General features: G+C 33.1%; 1 protein-coding gene across 2 annotated transcripts in view; it reads right to left on the bottom strand.

The window, feature by feature from the left end:
- CADM2 (cell adhesion molecule 2) overlaps positions 1–19038 on the bottom strand; it is a 336787-nt gene that overhangs the window by 137737 nt on the left and 180012 nt on the right. For both annotated transcript variants that reach the window (XM_053903225.1, XM_053903226.1), the window contains exon 5: positions 17835–18005. In XM_053903225.1, coding sequence (XP_053759200.1) covers positions 17835–18005 — 171 coding nt within the window. The remainder of the gene's footprint in view (positions 1–17834; positions 18006–19038) is intronic.

Raw genomic sequence — 19038 nt, 5'->3', positions numbered from 1 at the left:
AACAAAGATTTTAGAAAAGAGAAAAGATCTGTGATGAAGCTATCATTAAACCACCTAATGGACACTCTTGAAAGCACAAGCTCTTAAAGTATTTAGTGTCAGTCGTTCAACATTTATCCATCACTAAGGGTTTTGTAGGTGAATAAAAAGTTTTAAATCAAATGTTTTACCAATAAAAAAAAGAAAGGAAAGAAACACCTTACCTCTTCTTTAATCAAAGAAATACAACAGAAATTTAAGGTTATATAAAATAACATCAGCCTGTTCTGCATGATGAAAAATTACTGAATAAGGGAAACAATCAATCATAAGGGAACATCTAACATTAGCTTACTATCATTAGCTATATAGTGTATCATTCCATACAGTATAATATATTGAGTGAACAAAGATGGTTTATAACTTAAGCAACAGTCATTTGCATTGCCCATGGCATTATGTGGATCCTTGGTTAAAAGCAAAATATCATCTTGATCATTTTATGTGTTCACAAAAGTTATTTCCTATGAGTAGTCCGTAATAAACATTTATATAGTTCCTAAAACATATAAGGAATTGTACTATTACCATTCATATCCATTGTTTACCACAATTGTAACATTATAACATTATACATTATAACATTCACACTGTAACATGCAAAGCCCTAGCGTTAGTTTTCATAAGTAGTGCTGCTGAGTGCTTATTACATTCTTAGAAAAGCAAGTTCTTCAGAGCAGAGATTATGTCTGTCTTGTTCACTGGTTTATCCTTGGCCATAAAATAACTCCTGGCCCTTAATTAAATATTTATTGAATAAACGAAAAGCAGATTTTTATATTTTCCAACTACTGGTTAGGACCACTAGTGTGTTATAAAATCAAATTTATGTGTCACAGCAATCTTCTAATAAAATGAACATTGATCAAATACTTGGTAAAAGTTATCATTGTAAATGTTCTATATGTGTTGTCTCATTGAACTCTTTCATACAGCATGCAAGGTAGACCTTGGTTGACTTACTGTACAGAACATAAAACTAAGGCTCAGAGGAGTCACTCACCCCAGTTACACGATCACAAATCACTTAGACAGTTTGAATCTTGTTCCCCTGATCTTAACCACACCTCAATAAATTTGTGTTTCCTGTTCCCTCTTAGAATGGGAATTGGTGCTTTTTGTAGTAACTTTTTTGTCTTCTATTGTTCTCCAAAATCACCTTTTTTTTTCATCTGGCTGAATTGGAAACTGGCAAAACATTTGCTTTGACTCTGTATGATCTTCAAATTATAAAACCTATCTGGCACTGTTACTAAATTCTAGGTATAAACCACATAGACTATCAGTCTGTCTATTTGTCTCTCCTCTCTCTCTCTCTCTCTTTCTCTCTGTCTCTTCTTTTATAACCCTTTTAAATCTCCCTTTCACATCATTTTCCTCTTTGACAGATGAAAATATTCTTTTGAGTGAGGTGGTTAAAAGGTACAAATTTCCAGTTATAAGATATATAATTCTGAGGATGTAATGTATAGCATGATGCCTATAGTTAACATACCATATGCATATTTGAAAATTGCTAAGAAAATAGACCTTAAAAGTTCTCATCACAAGAAAAATAATTGTAACTATGTGCAGTGACAGATGTTAACTATATATATATATATATATCCTGAATAATTATGTTGTATACCTTAAACTAATACGTGTCATAGTATTAGATATCAACTATATATAAAAATTATATATTAATAAAACTGGGAAAATGTTTAAAAAACAAATATATACATTTCCTTATTAATTATTACGATATATCCTTCACAAAGATTAGGTGACCATATAGTTGACATACCCTTCTCAACAAGGTGTTTCTCTTCTCTGTAAATAATACAGAATAATTCCTACAGCAAATTTCTGTCAAGGACAATTGAGAAATTTTGAAGTATTTTGTAGATGAAAGAGTTGTGATTCTTTGCCTTATAGCAATGTTATTATATAAAGATTTCTGAACAAAATAATTTAATTAGCAACCTTATACTAATTAGCAACCTTATACGTATCTCTCAGTAATTACATAAATACTAAAGAAAATTAGGCACCGATTCACCTTTGTGAAGCCGCTTTGGAGTTTTCTCTAAAATAGTGGTTCTCAGTTAGAGGCAATTTTGCCCTCCCCTCCCCAGGACATTTGGCACCATCTAGAGACATTTTTGCTCTTTACAGTGTTGGTGAGATGTAGAAGGGATCCTAGTAACATTGCATAGACAGAGCCCAGGGAGGTTGCTAAATATCCTTCAATGCACAAGACAGCCCCTCCACCAGAAAGGTTTGCCTGGCCCAAGATAGTGCATAGTAGTGCCCTTCTGTAAGACATTTACATTCATTCTATTCATTACCTGTATAGCTCTTCCTTGTTACAACGGATTAGGAACCACCAGAGAACTGTGAAACCACATACATTTCTATGGGATGCGTGGTCTTTTCTCAAATCTCTACTTCTGAAATGAAAGAAATGCTGAATACTCTGAGGAAGGCTGTTAAAATACTCTCCTGAAATGAAAAGCTGAAAATCAAACTCAGGCTACACCTCAAGGTCCACCACTTTTTGTGTGGATACACCAACCATTTCAGCTGCAGCATTATCTGCTATCTATTTCTTCTGTGTAAGACTGACTTTTTCTCAGACGTCCAATTTATTTTTCCTGTTTGTAATTTTACAGTAAAACTCAGACCCTCACTTTCCTTTTAACTCACAACATTATGAAAAGAATGCTCAAAACTATCAGGTACTCTTTCCTTCAACAGTCTATGAAATTCCTTTTAATTCTAGTGAAAAATTATTTTTGTGACAATATTTAATGTATTCAACAAATGTATACAAATGAGTGTGTGTAGAAGACCCACTGCTACCACTTTTCAAGCACTATAGACCCACAAATATAGTAACCCATAGTACAGTTCCAAATCATGCAAAATTTAAAATTGAAAGCAACACAGCATTTGATGAAGAATTATAGGTGTTAGGAAGGAAGGGCTTATACGTATTTATCAGAAACAAAGAAAGTTACCCAGAGAAGTGGCACTCAAAATAGTTCAAAGATTACATAGTATTTGAACTGGCATTTTTCTAGAGGTAAAGAATAGAAGGAAATTCAAAACAGTTGAACAAAGGGTTGTTGTAGAGAAGATGTGGGCTGTGTATGACGTTGTATGTGAGCCATCCAGAAATAATATAAAGTGTAGGATACGTTATCTCTAAAGGGTGCTGACAGCAGCATTGTAGGGTTTTTTTCCCTAATATCATCAAATTTTTAATCTTTTTTTAATTGAGTATAAGTATTCTATTTGTTTCAGGTGTACAACATAGTGATTCAACATCTCTATGTTGTAAGTGTAGCTACCATCTGTCACCATACAATGCTAATATAGTATCATTTACTAGATTCCCAGTGTTGTGCCTTTTATTCTCAGGACTTATTCACTCCATAACCAGAAGCCTGTGTCCCCCACTCCCCTTCACCCATTTTGCCCACCCCTCCATCCTTTCCCTCTGGCAGCCATCGATTCATTCTTTGTATTTAAAGGTCTGATTCTACTTTTTGTTTGTTTATTCATTTGCTTTGTTTTTCAGATATTACATACGAATGAAATCATATGGCATTTATCTTTTTCAGTCTGGCTTATTTCACTTCCCATAATCACCAAATTTAAGATTGATTTTTTTTTCAATTTTGGTAAATAGTGTATGTCTGGGCAAAATTATAAAGCAAATTCTCTCTCTCTCTCTCTCTCTCTCTATATATATATATATATATATATATATATTACTTATTTCATAGGTTTTCTGTTTGTATTCTCAAGCTTTTGCATTTCCTTTCACAATGTATAGACCTCATAGAAAGTTTTCCTAAAATTGTTTGCATACATAAGGTATGTTACTTTCCTAATACTAATACTAATAATGAAAAACCCAGCACTTATAAAACATTACTTGATTTAATCCTTGCAAAAAATATGAAGTAGGTACATTTTCCAAATGAGGAAATTAGGTTTAGCATAAAGTCACTTAGGGAAACTTGAATTCCAAACTGGCCTTATCTGACTTCAGAACTAGAACCTTTAAAAATGCAGTATTGATTTTCAAGGTCGCACTGTTTTCCAAATATATTTTCTTTAAAAGCTTCTATATCACTGCCGTGGTTGTTAACCTGTATTTGGACACCAAACATTGTAGTTTTGTAAAAGCATGGCCTATCCCTATATGGCACATCTTACCTACCACCTCAAAGAACAGATGGACTGTGATCACTACTCACTAACGAGCTCCAATGTGATCATTCTACACTTAAACCAAAAATTAAATAGCAAATTCTAAAATCATAGTCATCACAAAGAAAACCGAAAGGCATTTTGAGGGCACAATAAAACTTCTTGCAACTCTCTAATAATTACTAAAATCACTAGCCTTGTTCTTAATAATATAAATAAAAATTTTCCTCCTAAAAAGATAGGGAAGGTTAACCCTTAGCATATTATTAGAGTTCAATGGCCCCAAGTTTAGTTGTCGAGCTTCTATATGAAACAGTTCTATTTTTAGAGACTGCATTTCATGATTTGTACCCTTTTATAGAGGTCCTCCTAAAAACAAAGAGAAAATCTACTTTTCAAAATTTACTTTTCAATTACGATATGAAAACACTGGACTCTTTTGTAAATCTAAGATAACATTATGAAATTATATGGGTGTTATATTTTCTATAGTATGAAAAATCTTGCTACTTTAGCATTTTATGAATTACTTCACCATTAACTTGACCATAACTCATCAATTATCCCCAAGTATACTAAATGGAATGACATAATACGAAAATGGAAGTATGATGAAATCATCTAGAGTGATGGTGTCCAATATAGTAACAAGTAGTGGCATATGACTATGTAAATTTCAATGTAAATTAATTAAAATTAAATAAAATTTAAGCCACACTTCATTAGTCACAAGATCTACATTTCAAGTGCTTAGTAGCCACATGTAGCTAGTTATTGACTACTTACTATTTTGGGACAATAAGAACATTTCCATCATGACATGAAACTATATTAAACAGTGCTGGTGTGGAAGGATTATGCGAGAGTGATGTAAATCATCACTGTTGCCTGATCCCCATTCATGTATAGGGTTGGTCAGATTTTGTATTTTTTTCGTGGTAGCAGAAAAGAAGTCTGGAAATAAAAAACATCATTCTAGTTTTGTTTGCTTGTTTGTTGGTTGTTTTGTTAGCTTTCATGATCATTTGAGAATTCTGAATCTTTCATTTCCTGCTCAGAATAGCAAGAGAAGAAAGTTGACAGAGAAAGAGATCTCAAAATTATTAGATAGATCAGATGATAAATGCAGAGAGAAAACAGTAGGACTCAAGAATATAATGATGGTGAAACAGAAGTCTTCACTTATGAAATACTAGAAGAATTTTATTAAACTCAAAAATCAATAAGTAAACAATTTGTTTCTAAGGAAACAAAGGGAAGGTCTTTATCACACAATATTTTGCAACTAGATTTTGCTAAAAAGAAAATATGACAACGTTTTTTCATTTTTATGCTTTCTGTGCATTAGAACTTATATAGTTCATAAACGGATAAATGCTGAAGTCATTTGGTAATAATAAAATTTAAATTCATTTTACTTTTTAATTTAGCTGGTGCTTATAAATTGAAAAATAAAAATGCTTGCAATTATAGAACAAAGATATTTTTCCTCTCTTTGACAAAATTAGGAACCACCAAAGTTTTTAAAAGTGTTTCATTCTGACAACTCAAGGGAAAAAAAGAACCAGAAACAATGATTAAATAGGACAAGGTAGACATACATTTTAAATCTGGACTCGGTATTTACAATATGATGTGTTCCAGGACCATACATGACAGTTGTTGCCCATTTGGGGCATATATATCATCAAATACAGGGAAATATGGAAAAGAAATTCAAGTTTGCTGTATTTAAATTATTATTAAAGAGTCTAACAAAGTTGTTTTTCATTATCCCTTTATTATTACATTTTCACATTGTTAAAAAATAACTTACAGCCTAAAAATCTAAAAACAATACGGCTCTTAGGCCCAGAGGGTAAATGGTAATTACATTCTTTCCTGACATATCAAGGATTAGCATAATAAAGTTTAATATATTGGTGATTATATTTGTGGTAATTATAATATAATCAAATTTATAATACTTCTTAATTATAAATTTATAAATATTGACAAAATTACGATATCAAAGAAGTCTGAGGATTGACACTACTTACTTCAAGACAGTAACCTAGTCAGTATGGTATTAATGCAAAATAAATAGATCAAGGAACAGAATAGAGAGCTCAGAGAGAACCCCACATATGTATAGTCAACGGATCTTTAACAAAGGAACAAAGGCAATTCAATGAAGAAATGATAGTCTTTTTAACAAATTACAGAACAACTGACATTCACAAGCAAAAACATGAATTCAAATACAGACCTTACATCTTTCACAAAAATTAACTCAAAATGGGTCATAGACCTACAGGTAATGTGCAAAACTATAAAACTTCTAAAAGATAAAATCGGAGACATCTAGATGACCTCAGGCTTAATGACAACTTTTTAGATACAACACAGGGAGCATAATCCATGAGACAGAAAAAAATGATAAGCTGAACTTCATTTAAATTAAATATGTTTGCTCTGGAGAAAGACATTTTAAAAAAATGAAAAGACAATGGGGGAAACTATTTGCAAAGGATATGTGTGATAAGTGACTGGTATCCAAAATGTGCAAAGAACTAACACTTAAAGCTCAAATGAGAAAAACAACACAATTAAAAACCTGGCAAAAATCTAGATAGACACCTCACCCAAGAAGATATGAAAATGGAAAATAGCATATGAAAAGATGCTCAGCGTCATAAGACATTATGGAATCGCAAATTAAAATGATACACCACCACTGTTTAGAATGGCCTAAATCCAAAACACTGACAATTCCAAATGCTAGTGAGGACATGGAGGAACAGGGACATTCATTCATTGGTGGTGGGAATGCAAATTAGGCAGCCATTTTGCAAGATAGTTTGCAGTTTATTACAAAGCTAAATATGGTCTTGCCACACAATCCAACAATACGATTTATAGTACAAGATAAACATGTTTAGATTTTTCTAAAATTTCATGTTTTAGTCTTAGTAGCATTAAGATACGTTGCCTCTTCTTTTCGTAATCAATTCATTTTCTTTTGCCAAAATTTGTTCTAATTAAAATTTGAATGCCATTTACTCAAGGAAGTTGAAAACTTCTGCTCAAACAAAAAGCTGTGCACAGATATTTATAGTAGCGTTATCCATAACTGCCAGAATTTGGAAGTAACTAAGATTTGTTTTCAATAGGTGAATGGATAAACAAATCCTGGTATATGCAGACAATAAAATATTATTTAGCAATTAAAATAAATGTGCTCTCAAGCCACAAAAAAGACACGCCGCAACCTTATATGTATGTTTCCGAATGAAATAAAACAGTCTGAGAAGACTGTATGCTATATACCTCTAACTATATGATATCCTAGAAAAGGCAAACCTATACAGCTAGCTAATAGATCACACGGTTGGCAGGGGGTTGAGGAAAGGGAAGGGGCAATCAAGTGGTGAAGCACAGGGGCTTTTAGGGCAATGAATGTATTTTGTATGATATTGTGACCATGGTTGTAGGACATTATACACTGGTCAAAACCTTATAGAATCATACAACTTAAATTGTGAATGTTTATGTAAATTATGGACTTTTTCAAAGAATAATCTATCAATATTTGTTCATTAATTGTTAATATATGTACCACAATACTGTATCATGTTAATAATAGGGGAAAAAGTGAGGGGGGAGGGTAGGATAAGGGTATATATGGGAACTTTGTACTTCTTGTTCAAATTTTTTATAAACCGAAAGCTGCTCCTAAAAACAAAGCCTATTACTTAAAAAAAAGTCTTTTGGACCCAGATGGTAAATAGTAATGATATTAAGTATATTCAAGGCTAATCCAATAAAATTCAATACATCAATCAATTGATTATAGTTTTCTAACCGTATATTTTTCTCATAGAAATATATGTGTGTATATATGTGTATATGTATTACAGTTCAATCAGAAAACAGAACTAGAACAATTTGAAAATATTAGGACACTAATAAAATATAGGACACTAATTGAAAATATGTAGTCACTTTGGAAAAATCAGCCTTAAACTATATTTTAATAATATACTTCTAAAACATAATGCTACTAAATCAGAAGTTAAAAAAATTGAGGGGTGCCTGGGTGGCTCAGTTGGTTAAGCATCTCACTTTGGTTTAGGTCATGATCTCATTGTGTGTGAGTTCAAGCCCCATGTCAGGCTCTGTGCTGGCACACAGAGCCTGCTTCACATTCTGTGTCTCCCTCTCTCTGCTCCTCCCCTGCTCACACTTTGTCTCCCCCTCTCTCAAAAATAAATAAACATTTAAAAAAATTTAAGAAAAGAAGTTAAAAAAATTGGATATTAATAACTTGTGCTTGTTTTCTCCGTATTAGGTTTTACTTATCAAAATCTTTTCTGTCTCACTTTCTTATCCAGTTTTTATTCTCAATTAAATTGACTTAAAATTAACTGCAAAAGATACATTGTCATCTGTACCATTTATACATTCCATCATTTGGGAACTATTTTTGAATAGCTTAACATAATTTTAAAACTTCTAAAAAAATTAAAACTTCTAAAAAATAATGTGTGCTTAAAATAATGTTAAAACTTCTAAAAAATTTGTAAATGTACACATTATAATAAGCTTGATTAAGAAAGGCCAGTTGAGAATACATTGGATTAGTTTAATATATGAAATTAATATTTGTTAAAATTTGGAATCTGTGCTCACAAACATATACACTTCTCTTGGCTTAGATTTAATAACACAAAAATATTTTCTTCTATTAATAACAGAAACTTTATAGTAACATTGAATCCATGCACTCAGATCACTTAAAATATTTGCTGATTAAATAATAATTCAATAATGCATGGACTAAATAAAATATTCTTTTACAATTAAAGAATAAATAATTATTTCATGATGCATGTCAATAATGTATCATTATGGGAAATATATGAATGCATCCTCCCTGAAAAAGGTTAAAAATCTATTGGACAACCATATATGAAAATGAATTTAAGATGGTTTAAAGACTTCAATTTTAAGACTTAAACTGTAAAACTCCCAAAAGAAAGCATGGTCAGTAAACTCTTTGATATTAGTCTTTACAGTGTTTTTTTGAATGACTCTTCCCAGGCAAAGGCAACAAAAGCTAAAATAAAGAAAAAAAGGGATTCCATCAAACTGAAAAGCTTTTCACACTGAAGGAAACCATCAACAAAATGAAAAGGCAAGCTACTGAATGGAAGAAGATATTTGCAAATCATACATCTGATAAAGGATCACTATAAAAATATGTAAAGAACTTACACAATTTAATATCAAGAAAATAAAGTAACCCCATTAAAGAATGAGCAGAAGGCTTTAATATATTTTTCCAAAGAAGATATATAGATGTCCAAGGAGTACATGAAAAGATGCTTGACATCACTCATCATCAGGGGAATACAAATCAAATCACCTCATGCCTTTCAGAATGGCTATTAGCAAAAAGACACAAAAGAACAAGTGTGGAGAAAAGTGAAACCTCATGCACTGTTGTGGGAAAGTAAATTGGAGCAGCCGCTATGGAAAATATAATGGAGTTTCCTCAAAAAAATTAAAATAAGAACAACTCTAGGATCCAACAATTCCATCTAAAGAAAACACAAACACCAATCTGGAGAGAGATGCACACCCTTAAGTGCATTGCAGCATTATTTGCAATAGTTAAGATATGGAAGCAGCTTAAGTGTGTATTAATAGATGAATGGAGAAAAAAGATGGTGAGAGAGAGAGAGATTACTCAGACATAAAAAGAATGAAAACTCGCCATTTGCAACAACATGGATGCTCCTACAAGGTATTATGCTAAGTAAAATAAGTCAGACAGAGAAAGACAAATACCACATGCATTCAGTTTACGTGGAATCTAAAAAACAAAACAAGCAAATTAACAAAACAGAAACAGATCCATAGAGAGAGGGGAAAAAAAACCCCAAAACTGTAGGTTACCAACAGGGGGGAGAACTGAGAGGTGGGTGAAATAGGTAAAAGGGGTTTAGAGATACAAACTCCCAGTTATAAAATAAAAATGTCCCAGGGATATAATATGGGAATATAGTCAATAATACTGTAATGACTTTGCATGGTGATAGATGGTATCTAAACTTCTGGTGATTATTTTGTAATATATAAAAATATCGAATCAGTCTAATGTACACCTGAAACTAATCAACTATTGTATGTCAATTATACTTCAATTAAATTAAAAAAAAAAAACTATTGGGATCTCAAGTAGAGGTTGAAGATTAGGCTACCTTTCTTTATTAATGCAGAAAAATGTATCTTTTTGCTAAGCATGATAGATTACTTTGTGATTCTAAAATATATTCATTTCATGAACTTTGTGAAATATTTTGAAACTTAAAAATCCTTCCAAAGTATCCTCAGGCATAAAAGTGGTGTTTTGTTAATCCAAGTAACAATTTATTTTAATTTTTGAAAATTTAACCTCCAGAAACTTCTCATTTCACCTTTACTGACTCTGTTTACATTCTGTATCTCTGGACAGATAATTTGTGATAGACAAGGTAATTAAATAATCAGCATTTCACAAATGAGACACCAACTGAGTGAGAAATTTTATTTTGAAATTCTTCTTGTAGCACTCACCTTTCTGTCTAATAAACCTAGATAGCCTGAAACATTTAATTCAGTGCTTTCTGAAATAAACAGGCAGGTGGTGGAAGGATAGTTGATAGAACTAACACAGGACAATTAACAAGACACTGACGTGGGCTAGAGGGGTGAGAGAGGATTGAGTAGGTGAGAACTTAATTTTTTTATAAGTGAAAAAGGACAATCAAAAACTACATTTAATGGGGTGCCTGAGTGGCTCAGTTGGTTAAGCGGCTGACTTCGGGTCAGGTCATGATCTTGCAGTTTGTGGGTTCCAGCCCTGCACTGGGCTCTGTGCTGACAGCTCGGAGCCTGGAGCCTGCTTCAGATTCTGTGTCTCCCTCTCTCTCTCTGGCCCTCCCTGCTTATGCTTGCTCTCTCTCTCTCTCTCTCTCTCACAAAAATAAGTAAACATGAAAAAAAAAACTACATTTAATGAAGAATCTCTGCATGCATCCGAAAATATGTCTCTTCAATATCATGTATATCTACAGTGGAGATATAAACAAAATAGTTAAAACCTCCCAAACCCATATGTATTGAATTTCTTCTATAATCAGAATCTTAATTTTTTTAATGTTTGTTTGTTTGTTTGTTTGTTTATTTATTTATTTATTTTTGAAAGATTGAAAGAGAGAGCTCGAGTGTGTAAGGGGCAAAGAGAGAGAGGGAGACAGAGGATCAGAAGTGGGCTCTGTGCTGACAGCAAGAGAGCCTGATGTGGGGCTCAAACCCACAAACCGTGACATCATGACCTGAGTTGCAGTCAGAAGCTTAGGAATCTTAATTGCCTGAGCCACCCAGGTGCCTCCAAATCTTAATTTTTTAAATTAGAATAAGTAGAGCTAAAGAGAGATCTGATCATGTACATTAGACAGTTCAGAAAAGTAGCAAATAATGTACAGTCAAGAATTTAGTTCATCTAGGGGTAAAGTAATTCTGTTTAAAAGAGAAAAAAAAAGGAATTTCTTAAGCAATACGTTTTTTAACAAGATTTTAAGGGAAAAATTGATTAATAGTTCACTTGCATGTTAACTAGAATGGAAATTAAAAGCTTCAAGAAGTTAAAGGTCAGGCCTATAAATTGACCATTTAGTTCCTATAAAAATACTATTATAGCAACAAATAAATCCAGATCTTTTTCTGTTATTTAAAGATATATAATGCATTTATTTTCAGTCATTAACCTAACTCATCTCATTAGAATATATATATGTATATATATATTTCTTTTAAAAAAATTATTTTAAGTATATTCTATGCCCAATATGGGGCTTGAACTCATGACCCTAAGATTGAGAGTCACATGCTCTACCAACTGAGTCAGCCAGGTGCTCCCTAACTGATCTCACTTAAATACACAATTTTAAAACTGCAGCCTCCATCTATCCTTCCTTCCCTCCTTCCTTCTTTCCTTCCTTCTTCCTTCCTTCCTTCCTTCCTGCCTTCCTTCCTCCTTCCTCCTTCTCTCACTCCCTCCATTCCTCTCTCCTTCCCTCCTACTTTTCTTCCTCCCTTTCCTCCTTCCTTCCTTCTGTTCTTTTTCTTTTTTTTTTTTGGTTGCTTACACTAAGCATATATGGGTTTTTATATGGTTGCTTACACTGATTTTGTTTAGGCTCACAATAGATTTTCTTCTGTGAACTATTTTAACTATGTACTGTTTTAAAACTTGTTTATAATGTGCATGTGTAAACAGTTACTTATAGGTAAAGAATGGCACTGTTACCAAATGGGAACCAGTAAACAAATATTAATGATAGCATAATGTTTCATAATTTGATGAATTATTTATAATACGTTGTGTGTGCATATGTATATATATATGTATATATATATGTATATATACATATATATATATACACACCTATATATATATATATATATATATATATATATATATTTCACTTAACGCATATACATACACACAAGAGACTTAAAATTTGGGTTCTTATTTATCCATATGGGCAGTTCAATGCCACAGTACTAAAATGCTTTCTCAGAGCATTCACTATTCTGAAATACTTTACTAATCTGTCTGTTATTTTTCTCCTTTTCAATAACAGCTGCCTTTTTATGAAATTTTGTCAGTGTCACGTATAGAAAATGAATGTTCAGTTATTTTCTTCTTTTCTGTGTTTTGTGCATATTTCTTTCTGTTCGTGAAGATACATTATTCTTATTGAGAATTAAATAAAATCTGACTTATACAATCTGCTCTTCTAAAAATTAAATCAGACAAATAAAAAGTTATTGTTTTCCAAGATCTGCATAAAAATAGAAATATGAATTAGAATTTCCATCTGTAAAAAAAGAGAGTCGCTTTTCCACAGCTCAGGTACAAAGTACGCTGTTATCTGTTGTGTGAAATTTGCAGGTGTTTGTGGTTCACAGTGAAAGTCTACAGTTTCTTAAATTTTATGTTTAAAGAAACTATCTTCCTTCATAGTGGCATTAAAATTTAGGATTAATATTTTATAAAGAAATGAATGTTGCTGTGACATACTTTATAGGCCGAGTCCTTCTAACTTGCGAATCACTGGGTTATGGAATTAAAACATAGCCCTAGGAATACAATTCCTCCTATTATCTATTTTTTGCTCTTGCAACTATGTGTTTAACTCTCCCGATTTTTAAAATTATTTTTTAATGTTTATTTTTTTTGAGAGAGAGACAGAAACAGTGCATGAGCAGGGGAGGGGCAGAGAGAGGGAGACAGAATCTGAAGCAGGCTCCAGGCTCAGCTGTCAGCACAGAGCCAGATGTAGGACTCAAACTGGTGAACCATGTGATCATGACCAGAGCTGAAGCTGGAGCCACCCAGGCTCTCCTCTCCTTTCTAATTTCTTATCAAACCTGCCTTTTCACAGGATTTTAATTTCATGCATAGTCTCAGCTTTCCATTATTGTAGGATATACATTTACTCTGGTCACTCACCCCAGAAACAGTGGCAGCTCTTTTACTCTGGGACTCCATTTGAGCCAATCTTTGTGGTTATTCATGATAGGACCATTGTATAACAATGTGGAAATTCTAAATTTATGTTCCACAAATTCTAGGCTAACCACCTTCTTCCTTTTCCAATTCTTTCTATTTTCCCCTGCTTACATCACATATTGCACATGTATACCTATGCAGAGCCATGAAGACCACACCCAATTAGCTCAATGTACTCTAATTTAAATGCAAACTATTGCTAAATGCCCCCTGTCTGCTCTCCACTCCTTGTTTCATCTCTGGGGAATGTTCTGCATCCCTAAGGAACATTCAGCATTATCATCAGTTAGTTTTAATTACCTTCACATACTTGAATGGTGGTGTGCTAGATGCTAAAATATATAATTTAAATAGATACGGTCTCTGCCTTCAGCCACTTACATATTAAACCATGATAAAATGAGTTGCTATTTTTAATTGGACAGCAAGTGTAACATTTTTCATGTAAAATGTTCTAAAAAATGAGGGAATTCAATTGCCTTCCTCCATGAAGTTCGCTTAATAATGCACATTGAAATACAGTGAACAGCAAAAAATGCCCGGGAAGTATATATATAATAGCTCCATTTTAGACTCCCAAAAAAGTGAAAATGACTTTGGCAGCTAACAACTGGCATCTGACAGCTAGCCTGAAATATTCTCAACAAACATAAACAATTTTCTAGAATCTAAACAATAATCAGCTAGAGCTGCTCTGTGACTATGGGGTATAAGAAGACAAAGGCAAGTCTATTCCATTTCAAGTCTGAAATAAGACAGAGACCAGGACACTCAGCAACCAGAAAAAAATTAACTGCTGCATCTTTATAACAGCAAATCTAGTTCTGCTTTAATGTCTGCTTTCCAGGTAAAAGGTATCAACATATACATCCACAATTTGTCCCCAATCTTGACAGCATTCAATCCAGAGCCCTCTTTAGAATATTCAGGACAAACCCAAATCCTCTAACAAGCCTATTCATACTGTTTTTTACCAGCACCCAGAGATTCGTTTGGTATGACCTTTTTCGCCATAGCAAACTAAGTGTATCTGATCTTGCTTCACTATTGGTGGGTTTCAGTGATTAATCTTGGACTGATGAACTTTCATATTTTTATGACTTAATTTTTATTATTTTCTTTTATTTTATGTCAAAAATTATACTTAAATTAGTAATCAAATATTATTTTTAAATTCTTACTTTGGTTTATATATAAATGAAAAAAAGTTTAAATCAAGATGCTGATAACCTGAGTCCTCTCGAAATAGCAAATTATATAATCTTCCACAAGTTTAATTTTTTTTTAACGTTTATTTAGTTTTGAGACAGAGAGAGACAGAGCATGAATGGGGAAAGGTCAGAGACAGAGGGAGACACAGAATCCGAAGCAGGCTCCAGGCTCCCAGCTGTCAGCACAGAGCCTGACGCGGGCTTGAACTCACGGACCGTGAGATCATGACCTGAGCCGAAGTCAGATGCTTAACCGAGTCACCCAGGTGCCCCATAATCTTCCATATATTTAGAGACATATTGATGAAATAAGACTAGAAAACGGAAGGTACTATAGGCTGAATGTTTATGTCCCTCCAATATTCATATGTTGAAACCTAATCCCCAATGTGACAATTAGGAGGTGGGGGGGGGGCTGGAAGGTTGTGACTGGGCTTAGTGACTTTACCAAAAACAACAACAACAACAACAACAACAACAACAACAACAAAAATCCAGAGAGCTCCTTAGCTCCATCTGCCATGTGCAGACACAGAGAGAAGACAAACATCTATGAACCACGACAAGGCCCCTTACCTGATCCTTGATCTTGGATTTCCAGCCTCCAAAACTGAGAAATAAACTTTTGCTTATATTACCACCCAGTCTATGGGTATATTTGTTACAGCAGCCTGAACTAACTAAGGCAACTGGAATTTATAGAAACCTCATTAAATGCCATAAAAATATTGTCTAGCTTGATCCTTGAAGAACCTAATTTCCTAATTTATAATCAAAGCTCAAGAAGTTTCAGTAATTGTTCCAACATCTCACTGCAAATAAATGCTGAGATTTGAAGATAATCTCAGTTTGGGCTCTAAAATATGCTTGCTGCGGAATCTGTTTCAGTAACAGGAGAAAAATTAATGAAAATACCTTAATGTAATTGAAAGTATTTAAAATGTTATGATAATTTCCATTACTAGTAAACTAGGAATAATTAAGACAGTGGGTGATAATTAAAAATCATAATCAGGTTGACATTTTTTATTAAAAAGTGAAAAAAAAAAAGCCTGGTCCCCCTGGTACTTCCTTGATCTCTCATAAATACTCTCTAGTTTTCCACTCTATCCTGATCTTACTGGTATCCTTGCTGTTTCCAGAAACACAAAAACAACACATATGCTCCTACCTCAGGGCCTTTGTACTTGCTCTTCCCTCTGTATTTTATATATATATATATATATATATATATACACACACATATATATTTTTCCATTTAAATATATGCATAATATAAACAACATATATATTTATATATAAATATATATTTATGATATATAATAATATAAATTAATATAACATAATATATATTTACATATAAACACATTGTATATATGCATGTATGTATATGTATATATGTGTGTATATATATATATATATATATATATATATCCATTCCCATTTCTCAGATTGCACTCCTTATCACCTCTGCTCTATTTTTTTCCCCACAGCACTTAATACATAGAATGCTATATGTTGTTTTTATTTATTTTGCTTTTCTGTCATTCCCACCTAGAATGGATGCTGTAAGAGAACTGGAGTTTGTTGCTGGCAGTGGTAATTCTGACACATGAAGACAATCTTACCTTGTTTTGTTAATGTTATTCTTTTTGGTCACTTATGTAACCTCGGTGCCCAAAACAATGCCTGTTTCATAGTAGGGACCCAATAAGTTCTTGTTGAATAAATAAGTAAAAACAAAATCCCATGAGGTCTATTAAAAGACTAGCTTTTAGATTTAACATTTTAGGATTTAGTGTAATCTTATATCACACACAAATTCTAAACACAAACTATAACTTTATCACAGATAGTAAAAGCAAACAAAAACTTTTCAATATTTAAAAAAAACACGAGGTAATACACTTCAGAAATATAATCCTCTGGGCTCTACTTTTTTTGACTTTTTCCTATAATCTCAGTTGATTCATCTTCATGTAGATAAATATTTATACATCACCTGTTACATTCTAAATGCCATGCTAACTACTAAAAATGTCATGATTACAAGTCTACCATTTGCTAGTTGTGTGAGCTTGGGCAAGTTACTCAACCACTATAATCTTCAGTGTCCTCATCCATCAATTGTGACTAAAGGGAGTAATTAATCATCATCAGGTTTTTATGCTGATGTCCTAACATGAGCCATGAGATGAAATAATGCCAACAAAACAGCACTGCTCCCTGCCCATTGGAGTCATCCAATTAGTGTTGTTCCTATCACTTGTGAGTACTCATGATGTTGTTGAAGAGACCATAATGGATATGCCCCTCTATTTATAAAAATGTAGATTATCTCCTATAGAAGTAAAACATTGTCTCTGGTTAAAAGCACAGATAGCACGACATGCTCATGATTCACCAAATTACTTTCAGACAGTTAGGTCCATCCAGGCTCTCTCTGATTCCCAACCCTCATTGACTCTGTCAAAATGACTACTCTTCCTACCCCACCCACATAAATATGCTTACATCAAGTCACTGTGTGGAAGAGAATTAGAAGTTTTAACCTTAGGATATTTTCTTTATTTCTCTTCCTTGTCAAGAATGATACTCTGGCAAGGACTACTTTCCTCTGAATGCGATTAATACCAGTGAGGGTAGTCATACTTCATTTTGCTGTAGATTTTGCTGCACCTGTGTGGTAATGTGAGGACATTTTGAAATGATTTTAAATGTAGATGAAGAGAGTTGCTTCTGCTATCATTGGGAAGGGAGCAGCATTTACTTACAGTGTATTTCTAGCACCTGCATGGCCACCTGAGGGGTGGCATTGAGGGATTCGTGGTCTACTCTGCAGATTACAGCCACACCATCGTCGCTCCGGTCCACTCGGAAATCCAGTGTGCTGCTGACGGTGAATGTCTTGCGATTGGCATCCTCTTCTTTTAAATATTTTACATCTGAAAGTAAAATGTAAATTTTAAAATTCTATGACATCATCTTTCAAAATGTAACAGATTTCATTCACTTGAGACACAACTGGGGGCCCCACGTCTCCAAACTTCTTCAATTTTTAAAAAGCAAATATTTATTAATTTAACATTTATTCCATTTCAGTTTGAGCAAGGGTACAACTACTTCAAAAATAAATTTTAAAAGGTGCATACATCGATAAAATTAAAGGGTGGAATACAGTTGTTTCTAAACTAAAGTGCAAGATTTTTTTTAACACTCCATTTGAGAAATCAGGCCATTTTATAATATTCATGACCTTTCTTTATATTTGACTTTTGCATAAGATAATCTTAAATCTCTGAACCCCTAGTTGGGAAGGGCAAATTCACAACATCCTGTTATGCCTGAAAGAAAGTACAATGTATTTGAGCTATAATTTCAACATGAACCAATGTCAGATGAACATAATTCCCAAAGAACACCAACAATGAAAAGTTGTCTTCTTCACTAAAGGAAGTAAGAGATCATATGGTATTTGTCTTTTGCTGACTGACCTTATTTTGCTTAGTAATACACATTCTGGTTCCATCTCACTCATATGTAGAATTTAAGAAACAAAACAGGTGAACAAAGAGAATGAGAAAGAAAATTAAGATAAAAACAGAGAGGGAGATAAACCATAAGAGACTCTTAAATACAGAGAACAAACTGAGGGTTGCTGGAGGGTTGTTGGATGGGGGGATGGACTACATGGGTGATGGGTGATGTGCGATGCCTTAAGGAGGGCACGTTACGATGAGCACTGGGTGTTATATGCAAGTGATGAATTTCTGGGTTCTAATCCTGTATCTATTATTACACTATATGCTAACTAACTTGGATCTAAATGAAATTTTAAAAAAATAATAAAAGAGGACATGGATGCAAAAATTCTCAACAAGGTACTAGCAAATCAAATCCAACCACTCATTAAAAGAATCATTCAACACAATCAAGTGGGGTTTATTTCTAGGCTGCATGGTGGTTCAATATTCACAA

The sequence above is a fragment of the Panthera pardus genome, unplaced genomic scaffold (genome assembly GCF_024362965.1).
Source record: "Panthera pardus isolate Hobbes unplaced genomic scaffold, ASM2436296v1 HiC_scaffold_16, whole genome shotgun sequence".
In the NCBI taxonomy this organism is placed as follows: domain Eukaryota; kingdom Metazoa; phylum Chordata; class Mammalia; order Carnivora; family Felidae; genus Panthera; species Panthera pardus.
Note: the sequence above shows the minus strand (reverse complement) of the source record. Positions and strands in the feature narration are given on the sequence as shown.